Here is a 13235-nt window from a genome sequence, read left to right as displayed (position 1 = left end):
ACAACGGCTTCTCTCATGACCTTCAACATATGTGTCTAATATGGTCTGAATCGATCATACATACTCATACAGCTCCCATATAAAGCTATCTCCCGATTTTGCTTCTTGAGCCCCTACAGGCGCATTTCTTATCCGAATGAACTAAAATATTACACAATGACTTCTACGATGTTCGGCATTTATTTATGGTCCGAACTAGACTATAACTCCAAAAGCATAACAGTTCTTATTCAATATTCTTTGTTTCCCTAAAAAGATATATCGAGCATAGAACTCGACAAATGCGATCCATGGTGGAGGAGATTCGGCCCGGTCGAACTCAGCACGCTTTTACTTGTTATATATATATAAAAGAAAGAAGAAGATATGAATTAATTAATCGTCTTAGCCAAACTTTCTCAATGTTTGTACGATTGTTACAACATCGTCATTTTTACCGATTCTCACGAAATTTCCTTTTTGACTTCCGACACTACTGTTTAACAGTCGAACTTAAAACGCTCTAACATGTTTCCTCATTTGCTGTTACAAACAAATGAAAGAAACTATAATAACCTGTAAAAATTTACCTTAAGCAAGAATTTATTATTTCTCAGGTATCTTAACTTGGAATTTTTTTTTACAGTACCGGTGAAAAAAAAAAATTATCGTTTTTAATAAACTTTTCTTATGCAAACAAGCAAAGGAATATATCATTTGAACTAATCTTGCAAAGAATCAATTCCAGTTAAATTTTATCATTCCAGCGTAGAGCGTCAAGGCAACGAAGGCTCTCCAACATAATTAAAAAACAAAGACTTTGAACTAAAAATATGAACTTGTCTACCAAAGCTTGCACTTGGAAGTTATTTGCCTTAATTCTGGTTTCATTTCTCATATCTGTTGCTGCTCAAAACACACAAAGAAGTGAAGATGAGACATGCATCAGTCATGGGCAATGGGTAAAATTTGACTTGCAAACGTTATTACTGGCAATAATAATATTGTTTTTTTTTATTAAAATCCAATTCTATAGTGTTATACCGATAAAGAATGCTGCCTAGGAGGTTGTCGCTACGGCAAATGCGATTGGGGTTGGTTGGAATGAATAAAAAAGAACCAAAAAAAACCGTTCGTTAGAATGGAATATGACAGTATTTCCAGTGATTATAAATAAATGGTGTATAGAAAAAATGTTTCCTTTTAATAAAAAACAAAAATGGCAGCTAGGTTATAAATTGTGTTACTTTTTCACTTAATATTTGCAAAAAATCTGGGAAGACTAATCTAGTCTTCAAAGGCTGTATCAAAAGACTAGTTTATATTATATGATAGGTTTTTCATGAATTGAACCACTACGCATATCATACACTAGCCGAACCGGGCCCTCTCCGCTGCGCCTTCTTTAACTCTCTTATATCTTTTTAGAGAGGGGACACTTCGCCCTTAAGGCGGATATCTAATTCGTGCCACTATAGTCTATGACGATGAATGCGTTCGAATTCTGGCGAGAACATCGGACAAAGCGGTGTTTATGCCCTCTTAATGTTGGCGACATTTGCGAGGAACAAAGCTAACCATGGTCATTTAAAAATTTTCCCCAAAAAGGTGTCACACTGCGGGACGCCGTTCGGTCTTGGCTATAAAAAAAGGTTCCTTATCATTGAGTTTAAACTTGAATCGGAAAGCACTCATTGATGTGTGAGAATTTGCCCCTTCTCGGTTCCTAATGTTCTCATTAGGGATGTAAGGATGGCACCTCAGGCATTTCGACTCAAATATGGATATCAAATTCGTGCTGCACTTCCAAATTGCAAATTGCAAATTTTGCCCATTAACATTCCACTAAGGAACAGGGGCAAACTTCTCACATATCAATGAGTGCAGTCCGATTCAAGTTTAAGCTCAATGATAATGGGCCTCCTTTTTATAGCCGAGTCCGAATGGCGTGCCACAGTGCGACACCTCTTTGGAGAGAAGTTTTACATGGCATAGTACCTCACAAATGTTACCAGCATTAGGAGGGGAAAACCACCGCATAAAATTTTTTCTGATGGTCTCGCCAGGATTCGAACCCGTTCGTTCAGCGTCATAGGCGTACATGCTAATCTCTGCGCTACGGTGGCCTCCGTGCTGCACTTTCAAATCCCTTTAATTTGAGCCCCATATTGCCATGGCCCGCAAATATGAACCGTTCGGAGGGTATTTTGGGGCTGGGCCGTACCCCACAATACTTTGCTCTAAAATTGGATATCGAATTCGTTTTCTATTCTCAAATACCTTTCATTTGAGTCCCATAATTTCATAATGGGTCAAATAACCCATTTGATGTAGGTTGCTCAAAAAGTAATTGCGAATTTTTTAAAAGAAAGTAAATGCATTTTTAATAATACTAAGAATGAACTTTAATCAATTATACTTTTTTTACACTTTTTTTCTAAAGCAAGCTAAAAGTACCAGCTGATAACTGACAGAAGAAAGAATGCAATTACAGAGTCACAAGCTGTGAAAAAATTTGTCAACGCCGACTATATGAAAAATCCGCAATTACTTTTTGGGCAATCCAATATATTTATATATTTAAGAGGAAAGGTGCCACCTAGACTTGAATGCAAATTTTAATGTCATATTCGTAATCTACTCCCTAATACCTTTCATTTGAATCTCATAAAGCCATAGTCGGCAAATAAGCCCATTTGTGGGTAGGCGACCCCCCATTACTTGGACTTTATGCCATATTTGTAGTCTACTGCCTAATACTTTTCACTGAAGTCCTATATTGACATGAACTTTGAATATATCTGTTTAGAAAAGTGAGACCCAAATTTTAATACCGTTTTCGTTTTCTGGTCTCTAATACCTTTTATTTGATACCCTTACTGGGCCCATCGGACCACTTTCGGATATGGGTGGAGTTTTTGGGGAGGGTCCGCCTCCACCCGATATCCAAAAATTATATAGTCTATGTTTCCTTCCAGACAAACGTACACACGTTTGGTTTTGGGTTGTGTTTTTGGCATAAAGGGGAGGGTCCGTCCCCCTTCCGATACCTATGTTTCCTTCCAGACAAACGTACACAATCTATGAGAATTTTATGAAAATCCGTTCAGCCAAGTATCATATTGTCATAACGGGTCTAATGGCGTTTTTGAGGGGTGGCGTGACCCCTTATACTTCGATCTGATTTTGTATGCCTGATTCAAAATCTACATCCGAATACCTTTCATTTAAGCCCCATATTGTAATGAACATCCAATATGTCTGTTTAGGGAAGTTTTGTGGTTGGGGCGGCCCGATGGATACTTAGACTCAAATTTTAATACCATATTCGTATTCTTCTCTCCAATACCTTTCATTTGATACCAATATTGTCCCGATCGGTCTTCTTTTGATTCTGGGTTGAGTTTTTTGCATAAGGGGGAGGGTCCGTCCCCCTTCTGATACCGAAAAATTATATAGCCTATGTTTCCCTCAAGACCAACCTGTACAATATGCGAACATTTCGAGAAAATCGGTTCTGCCATTTTTCAGTCTATACGAAACAAACAAACCCCCTATACTTCCACATGAATTTGTATACCAGATTCGTTATCTACTCCGGCATACTTTTCATTTGATGCCCATATTGTTCTTATCAGTCCACTTTTGATTTTAGGCGGTGTTTTTGGGGTAAGGTGGAAGATCCGCCTCTTCCATTATCAGAAAATTATAAAGCCTATTCCTATTTCCTGACCATATTCGCAATCTCCTCCCAAAAACCTTTCAATTGAGTCCCATACTGTCATGATTGTCAAATAAACCTATTTTAAGGGGTTTTGGGGCTGGGGCGGCCCCTCCGGCTACTTGGATTCAACTTTTATTATGAAATCCATACTCTACTCCTGAATACCTTTCATTTGAGTCTCATATTGTCCCGATCGGTCCATTTTTATTTTTGGGTAGTACTTTTGGGGTAAAGGGGAGGGTCCGCCCCTGTTTCCTTCCAGACCAACCTACACAATCTGTGAAAATTTCAAGTTAATCGGTTCACCCGTTTTTGAATCTATACTGAACAAACAAACAAACCGACAAACAAACACAAATTCAATTCCGTGTATAAGATTTGCCACCACTTACCTCTTCTGGCAGCCATCTTTTAATGCGTTCTTTTGCTGGTGATTTGTAATCACTTATATCGTCCTCACCACCGCTATTGGCGCTGGTACCTCCTAAAACCTCATCGTCTCCGCTGATCTTTCTTCGTTTTATGTCATCCATTAACATGCTGCGCCTTAAGCGTTCACTGGCACAGTGTTCGGCCTTGGAGGATTTGCTTGGCTCCTCGACATCACTTAACTTATAGATGATACTATGCACACCGGTCCCATTGAGATCCGATGAATATCGGTGTGAGGGTTCTATATAATAGTGTTCAGTGGGTGTTTCGATGGTGCCATCGATAAGGTTGTCATGCGTTAGAATGGCGTGTATGTGGGAGTTTTCATCATCTGAAAGAGACATGAAAATGTATGGAAAATATAAAATTAGTAATAGCTTATGAGACATATTCACTAAATTTTAATTTTTATGAAATTATTTTGAAATTACTACTTGTGGTTGGATAAGCACTTTTCAATGCTGTCAGTACTATATTGTATACCCTCCACCAAAGGATGGGTGTATGCTAATTTCGTCATTCCGTTTGTAACTCCTCGAAATATTCGCCTAAGACCCCATCGTCAGGACATTTTATGTCGATCTAGCCATGTCCGTCTGTCAAAAGATCCCTAACGAAGGATTAAAGCTAGCCACTTGAAATTTTGCACATATACTTCTTTTTAATTTTTTATTTTAGTTTTTTGTCATTAAGTTTCCAACACATTGAAATATCTATTTCGAAATATCTAAAGCATATACAGTCTTGATAGTCGTAAAAATCTAAGACGATCTAGCCACGTTCATCCATCTGTCCGTCTGTATGTTGAAATCCCGCTACAGTCGTTAAAAATAGAGACATTGAGCTGAAACTTTGCACAGATTCTTTTTTTTTGTCCATAGGCAGGCTTAGTTCAAAGATGAGCAATATCGGACAATATCTTGATATAGCCTCCATATAGACCGATTAAAGGTCTCAGACCCACAAAAGCCACATTTATTATCCGATTTTGCATAAATTTGGGACAGTGAATTGCGTTAGGCCACTCGACATCCTTCTTCAATTTGGCCCAGATTGGTCTAGATTTGAATATAACTGCCATAAGCATCTTAGCGCAGAGGTTAGCCTATGACGCTGAACGTCTGGGTTCGAATCCTGGCGAGACCATTAGAAAAAAATATTCAGTGTTGGCAACTTTTGTGAGTTACTATGCCATGTAAAACTTCTCTCCAAGGAGGTGTAGCACTGCTGCACGCGGTTCGGACTTGGCTATAAAAAGGAGGCCCCTTATCGTTGAGGTTAAACTTGAATCGGACTGCACTCATTGATAAGTGAGAAATTTGCCACTGTTCCTTAGTGGAATGTTCATGGGCAAAATTTGCATTTTTTGCCATAAACACCGTTTTCTCGATTTAAGGTTTTGGGCCCATAAAAGGCGCATTTATTGTCCAATTTTGTCAAAATTTGAAACGGTGAGCTGTGTTAGGCCCCTTGACATATTTTCTCAATTTGGCCCAGATCGGTCAAGATTTGCATATGGCTGCCATATAGACCGATCTTTCGTATTAGGGTTTTGGACCCATAAGAGGCGCATTTATTGTCCAATGCCGCCGAAATTTGGGACAACGAGTTGTGTTAAAGACCTCGATATACTTCTTCAATTTGGCTCAGATCGGTTCAGATTTGCATATAGCTGTCATATAGACCGATCTCTCGATTTAGGGTCTTGGACCCTTAAAAGGTTCATTTATTGTCCGATGTAGCCAAAATTTGGGACAGTGAGTTGTGTTAGGCCCTTCGACATATTTCTATAATCTGGCCTAAATCGGTCCGGATTTGAGTATAGCTGCCATATAGACCGATCTCTCGATTTAAGGTCTTGGGCGCATAAAAAGGGCATTTATTGTCCAATTTCGTCAAAATTTGGGACAGTGAGTTGTGTAAGGCCCCTCGACATCTTTCTATATTTTGGCCTAGATCGGTCCAGATTTGGATATACCAGCCGTAAAGACCGATCTTTCGATTTAAGGTTTTGGACCCATTAAAGGTTCATTTATTGTTCGATGTCGCCGAAATTTGGGGCAGTGAGTTGAGTTAGGCCCTTCGACATATTTCTATAATCTGGCCTAAATCGGTCCGGATTTGAGTATAGCTGCCATATAGACCTTTCTCTCGATTTAAGGTCTTGGGCCCATAAAAGGTTAATTTATTGTCCGATTTCGTCGAAATTTGGGACAATGAGTTTCTCTCTCGATATCATTCTATATTTTGGCCTAGATCGGTCCAGGTTTGGATATAGCTCTCATATGGACCGATCTCTCGATTTAAGGTTTTGGACCCATTAAAGGTTCATTCATTGTCCGACGTCGCCGAAATTTGGGACAGTGAGTTGTGTTAGGCCCTTCGAGATTCCTCTTCAAATTGCCCCAGATCGGTTCAGATTTGGATATAGCTGCCTTAAAGAACGATCTCTCGATTTAAGGTCTTTGGCACATAAAAGACGCGTTTATTGCCCGATTTTGCCCAAATTTGGAACAGTGAGTTATGGCCCATATCTGTTCAGCTATATAGAACGATCTCTCGATTTAAAGTCGTGGCCCATAAAAGCAGCTTTTATAATCCGATTTCGAATCTGAAATTTGTTGTATCCTATGTGCTTCAGATCGGTCTATATTTTGATATAGCTACCAAAAATACCAATATTTTGTTCTCTAAAATTTAACAATGACTTTTATTTATTAGACCACTCAATGTCCGTGCCGAATTCGGTCCAAATCGGACCATATTTCGACATAGTTGCTGTGGAGGCAAAAAATATGCATTTTCACCGGATTATGATGAAAGGTGGTTTACATATATACTCGAGGTGGTGTGAATCCAAAGTTCGGAACTTAATGCCTTTCTACTGGTTTTTCCATAATATCGGTGTTAAGTGTGTTTGAATTATTTTTTGAAAAAACCTGTTGTGGGTCTTAAAAGGGTCATGAACTTAGTTATTTTGCAATGGTGTTTGCATTTGCCTTTATGGGCTTGGTAAAACATCCAGCAAGCACATTTGGATGCATCAATTTCGCTTTATCGTACCAATAGCTAAGTCTATGGATATGGGATGAATATTCCATTAAGGTACAAACAACTCGCATATCGATGGATGCTGTCCTTTTCAAGTTCAAGCTCAATAATAAGATTCCTCCACCTCTTCAGCGAAAAGTTTTTGCATGACATATTAACTCACAAATGTCGCCGCTGCTTGACAGTATTTTAACCCAGCGACATGATAACCTCTGCGCTATGGTGGCCTCCATGGAGACAGATCGCACTAATCAAATCGCTCTCATCTAACTTTCGTTGAAAAATTTAGGTTTTGATCTCGATTTATTTTACCTTAAGTTGACTTTCTGAACGGATCCAAGTAGTTGCTACTTGACGATAAGGTTACTAAACAAACCAACCAACAATTTTTGAATAAATTCTCTACACCATCTTGTCTAAGTATGTATGATCAACATAAAAAAATCATAATTGATTTCTTCTAGATATTCAATTAATAAAAATTCAAAAACACCTACAGTTGCTCCTTAGAAAAAGTCTCTTAACTTTCGTAATAACAAAAACCGAAGTCATGAGAAGAAAATAAAACTTTTTGCACCACTTTGCAAAGAGTAACTGCAAGAGAAGAAAATAAATTTTCAATGACATACAACTAAAACCGTAATCCGAACAGGAGTAAGAAACAAAAAAAAAAAGGACCCACAGCCTGAGCAGAAGCACAAAATACCACAACCATAAAATTTCATAAAATAATTCTTAGCAAATCTTTTAAAAAGTATAACAAGGAACAAAAAATTGTTTCGAATAAAGAAAATCCTCACCACAAAATATCCAGACCACAACAAAATGTCAGGGCAAAAATCCACACACTCACACACACACCGAGCAGACACCATTAGGGCAAACTCCCTTTCATCCTTTAGAAGGTGGCAGCAAGGAAGCGGTAGAATATTATAACAAAAGTTTATGCATTAAATCAATTTGCCAACATCAATAAAAGAATATCGAAACAAGAGAAACAACAGCAAAAACTGATTGTTTTTCTTCTGCGGTTGGGCAAGGAAACGTTTTTTTTAGTTTCATACAACTTTAGTTCAGTTTTCATGACATCTACCAAAGATTGGGACGGTTTATTCAGTTTGCTATAGAATTTAAAACCATTTCTTATGTTGGGTTTTGGACTATCGCACATGATTTTCAAAAATATCAATGAAAAGTCTTAGTCTGGGTAAATAAAAATTAAGGGACTATTGCTCTGGATCATATTGTCAGGTAGCTGCAATTGAGACCGATTTACTGATTACGATTTCCAAATACGTTCCCGATTGAACAATACTCAGATATAGCTGCCATATAGGATGATCTGCCTATGGGTCATAGGCCTATAATAGGCGTATAGGAGGTGAATCATACAACAGGCTCATTTATTTGGAACATTGAGTTTGAGCAAGTTCCCCGTTAACGGAAACGACTACAGTTCTTTTTGGTCCCTATCAATATATATCAGGCTCCTAAGGTCTTACTCCTAAATCATCTGTACTTATTGCTGGATTCCGTTGAAATTTGAAACACTGGATTGCACCCTCCGATGTTTGAACCTAATACTGTCTAGATCGAATTTCATTTATATATAGAGCTTCCATATACACCGATGAGGGTCTAAAGCCCATTAATGCCTCATTTATAACCCAATATTGCTGAAATAGTCAACAGTGGGTTACACTATGCTCTTGAATATCCATACTGAATATGGGTCAGATCGTCGGTTGTTTGTTTGTTCCATATAGTCTCAAAAACGGCTGAGCCGATTACCTAGAAATGTTCATTGATTCTGTAGGTTGGTCTGGAAGGAAACATAGGCTATATAATTTTTTGTTATCGGAAGGGAGGGCGGACCCTCCCCCTTAACTCAGAAGTACTACCCATTCTGTTTGTAACTAAAAGTAGACAATATGGGACTCAAATGAAATGAATACTGTCTTGATCGAGATTTATTTATATAGAGCTTCCATATACACCGATAAGGGTCTAAAGCCCAAAAAAGCCGCATTTATAACCGAATTTTGCTGAAATAGTGAACAGTGGGTTGCACTAAGCTCTTAAATGTCCATACCGAATATGGGTCGGATCGTCGGTTGTTTGTTTTTTCCGTATAGTCTCAAAAAAGGCTGAACCGATTACCTAAAAATTTTTACAGATTGTGTAGGTTGGTCTAGAAGGAAACATAGGCTATATAATTTTTTGATATCGGAAGGGGGGGCGGACCCTCCCCCTTAACCCTTAAGTACTACCCATACTGTTTGTAACTAAAAGTGGACAATATGGGAGTCAAATGAAAGGTATTCAGGAGTAGAGTACAAATTTCACAATAAAAGTTGGGTCCAAGTACCTGGGGGGCCGCCCAAAACCCCTTAAAATTGGTTTTCTAGATAATCATGACAATATGGGACTCAAATGAAAGCTATTCGGGAGTAGATTGCGAATACGGTCAGGAAGGAGAAAAAGCCTATATAATTTATTGATTTCGGAAGGGGGGTGGGGGGGGGGGGCTGGGACTCTGCCCCGTTATCCAAAAACACCACCCAAAATTAAAAGTAGACCGATTGGGACAATATGAAAGGTATAGGAAAATATCGAATGAAAGGTATAGGAAAATAGAATACGAATATGATATTAAAATTTGGGTCTAAGTACCCATCGGTCCGCCCCAACCACAAAATTCCCCCAAACAGACATATTGGACGTTCATGTCAATAGGGCCCTCAAATGAAAGGTATTCGTAAGTAGATTACAAATCTGCCATACAAAATCAGATCGTAGTATTGGAGGTCACCCTACCACCCAAAAATGCCTTAAACCCATCATTACTATATGGGAGTCGGTTTTTTGTTTGTTCCGTAGAATAAAAAACGGGTGAACCGATTTTCTTAAAATTTTCACAGATTGTGTAAGTTTTTCTGTCGGATGGGGCGATCCCTCCCCTTTACCCCAAAAACGCCATCAAATTCAAAAGTGGACCGATAAGAACAATATGGGTATCAAATGAACGGTATGGGAGACAAGAAAACGAATTCGTACTTAAATTTGAGTACGGGCCTCCCCAACCCAAAACTCCTCTAAACAGATATATTCAATGTTCATATCAATATGGGCCTCTACTGAAAAGTATTCGACAGCAGATTACAAATATGGCATAAAAAATTAGGTCCAAGTAATGGGAGGTCGCCCCACCCCAAAGTACCCCCAAATGGGAATATTAGCCGACCATGTCTATAAGGGACTAAAATGAAAGGTATTTTGGGAGTAGATTAAGTATATGACATTAAATTTTGTGTTCAAGTCTAGATGGTGCTTTTCCTTAGTAAAGTAAGTCAAATAGGTTGGTTGAGCCATTATGACAATATGGGAATCAAATGAAAGGTATATCAGAGCAGAAATCAGATTTCATATCCAATTATGGAGCCAAGTGGGAACTCATTTCCGATTATGGCAATAAGGCAATATGGGGCTTAAATTAAGGGGATTTCGGAATGCAGCACGAATTTGATAGCCATATTTGAGTCCAAATGTCTAAGTGCCAACCCTTCCCTAAAAAGCAGCGGAAGCGGTTCGGCTAGTATGTTTATATTTGAAAAAGTCATTCAAAGAACTTGACAAATGCGATCCATGGTGGATGTTATAAAAGATTCGGTCCGGCCGAACATAGCACGCTTTTACTTTTTTGTAATTCAAATATTGATAAGTTTTTATACCCACCACCGAACGATAGGGGTATACAAACTTCGTCATTCTGTTTGTAACTCCTCGAAATATTCATCCAAGACCCCATAAAGTATATATATTCTTGATCGTCATGACATTTTAAGTCGTCCATCTGTCCGTCCGTCTGTCCGTCCGTCTGTCCGTCCGTCTGTCCGTCCGTCTGTCCGTCTGTCCGTCCGTCCGTCCGTCCGTCCGTCCGTCCGTCCATCCGTCCATCTGTCCGTCCGTCTGTCCGTCCGTCTGTCCGTCCGTCTGTCCGTCCGTCCGTCTGTCTGTCGAAAGCACCCTAACTTTTGAAAGAGCAAAGCTGGCCGCTTGAAATTTTGCACAAATACTTTTTATTAGTGTAGGTCGGTTGGGATTGTATTGTAAATGGGGTATATCGGTCCATGTTTTGATATAGCTGCCATATAAATCAATTTTGGGTCTTGACTTCTCGTGCCGCTAGAGGGCACAATTCTTATCCGATTTGGCTGAAACTTTGCATGAGGTGTTTTGTTATGCCTTCTAGCAACTGTGCTGAGTATGGTTTAAATCGGTCTATAACCTGATATAGCAGCCATATAAACCGATCTGGGGTCTTGACTTCTTGAGCCACTAGAGGACGCAATTATTATTCAATTTGGCTGAAACTTTGCATGAGGTGTTTTGTTATGACTTCCAACAACTGTGAGAAGAATAGTTTAAATCGGTCCATAACCTGATATAGCTTCCATATAAACCGATCTGGGGTCTTGACTTCTTGAACCACCAGAGGGCGCAATTACTATCCGATTTAGCTGATATTTTGTACTGCGGCTGCTCTTATTTCCTTTAACATACGTGTCGAAAATGGCATGAATCGGTTTATAGCCTAATGCAGCTCCCCTATAAACCGATCTCCCTTTTTTTACTTCTTAAGCCCCTAAAGTGCCCAATTCTTAATAGATTTGGCTGAAATTTTACCCAATGACTTCTACTATGGTCTCTAATATTCAGTTCAATTATGGTCCGAAATTAGCCATAACTTGTTTTCTTTAAATTTACAATTCCTACAGCAGAAATAGCTACGACCATACTCTAATTCTTAAGTTTTAATCAAGTCACTTCTGGGCTCCATCAGGAAGACAATTGTTGATAGATTTTTAATTTGTCCTCACTGTGTCAATGTGAAAGTAAACGCTGCAAAAGTATTTCTTGTATTGTATTTGGAAATCAAAAGTCTATCTTATTTTTCAGTCAAAAACAATGTTGATTTTCATAAATCATCTTTATGACTGCATTGTACTTTGGTTGTAACATATTTTGCCATAAATTGTTGACATCGCTTTTTGCAGTTAACAAGCAGCAACAGCAGCAGCAGCAGCAGCAAGCAGTCGTTCTCATTCTTTGTCCTTGCAAGGACTTTACTGCTACAAAATATTTTTTCTTCTTATATGTATTTTTTTTTATATTTAGTCACCCACACACGCACACACAGACATAATCCTCGGATTCCCCTGTCTCTTTAGTGCTTATTTTTTGTTCAAAAAGAAAGTAGGAACTTTTTTGTTTGCTCAGGTTTTTTATTTTTTATCTTTCTTTTGGTGACGATAGGGGGAGAGGAAGACAGAGAGAAGGAGATAGCATGCTTTTCCAATATTTATTGGAGTTGGCGTTTGTTCATTCATTCATTCTTTAGCAGAAATCGATAAGGATTTATGTTTTTCAATGGCCCGGCAACAATATTGTAAAGTGCTCTTGAACAAAAATGTTCTCCCCTTTCCTCCCCTCCTCCCAGGGGATGAAGAGGTGGAGTAATCTTTGTTCTTGGCTGAGCAAGTTGAGAACTAAACCAAATCTAATGTCTGTTGAATTATGGTGGCTTTGGTGTTTTATGAATGTGCGCTGCTAGTGCTGTTGTCATCTTTTATTGTATCATAAACCAGGGGGAATTGGAAAAGTTATGGTGCCTAGGGTAAGTGTTGACAAGCAAAACCGGTAAATGTTGTAGTATTCGGATTTTAACACAAAGAGTGTTAATTGAACAATTTATTGAAAATCGAATATAAATAAAAAGTCGTAGAAAAGTTCAAAGAAAAACAATTTTGTCGGAATTCTCTACAAAATCCATTATTTACACTCAATTGTATGCCATTTTTTATGGTCATCAATCATATATTAGGGTCTCACTTTTTGAGCCTTTGGAGGGCCAACATCTACAAACACTAGTCTAAATCGATCTACATCCTCATGCGACTCTGTAACGTGACAAATTCCACTACACAGTCATTCGCCCACTCCCTCGCTCGCTTACCCCTCGTCTACTTTTAACTCGTTCTATCTAACA

At 38.6% G+C, this 13235-nt stretch overlaps 1 protein-coding gene across 2 annotated transcripts in view; it reads right to left on the bottom strand.

Moving 5' to 3' along the window:
• Positions 1-13235, bottom strand: part of LOC106082815 (uncharacterized) — a 656305-nt gene that overhangs the window by 103002 nt on the left and 540068 nt on the right. For both annotated transcript variants that reach the window (XM_059364021.1, XM_059364020.1), the window contains exon 5: positions 4096-4466. In XM_059364021.1, the coding sequence (XP_059220004.1) occupies positions 4096-4466 (371 nt within the window). The remainder of the gene's footprint in view (positions 1-4095; positions 4467-13235) is intronic.

The sequence above is a fragment of the Stomoxys calcitrans genome, chromosome 2 (assembly GCF_963082655.1).
Source record: "Stomoxys calcitrans chromosome 2, idStoCalc2.1, whole genome shotgun sequence".
In the NCBI taxonomy this organism is placed as follows: Eukaryota; Metazoa; Arthropoda; class Insecta; order Diptera; family Muscidae; genus Stomoxys; species Stomoxys calcitrans.
Note: the sequence above shows the minus strand (reverse complement) of the source record. Positions and strands in the feature narration are given on the sequence as shown.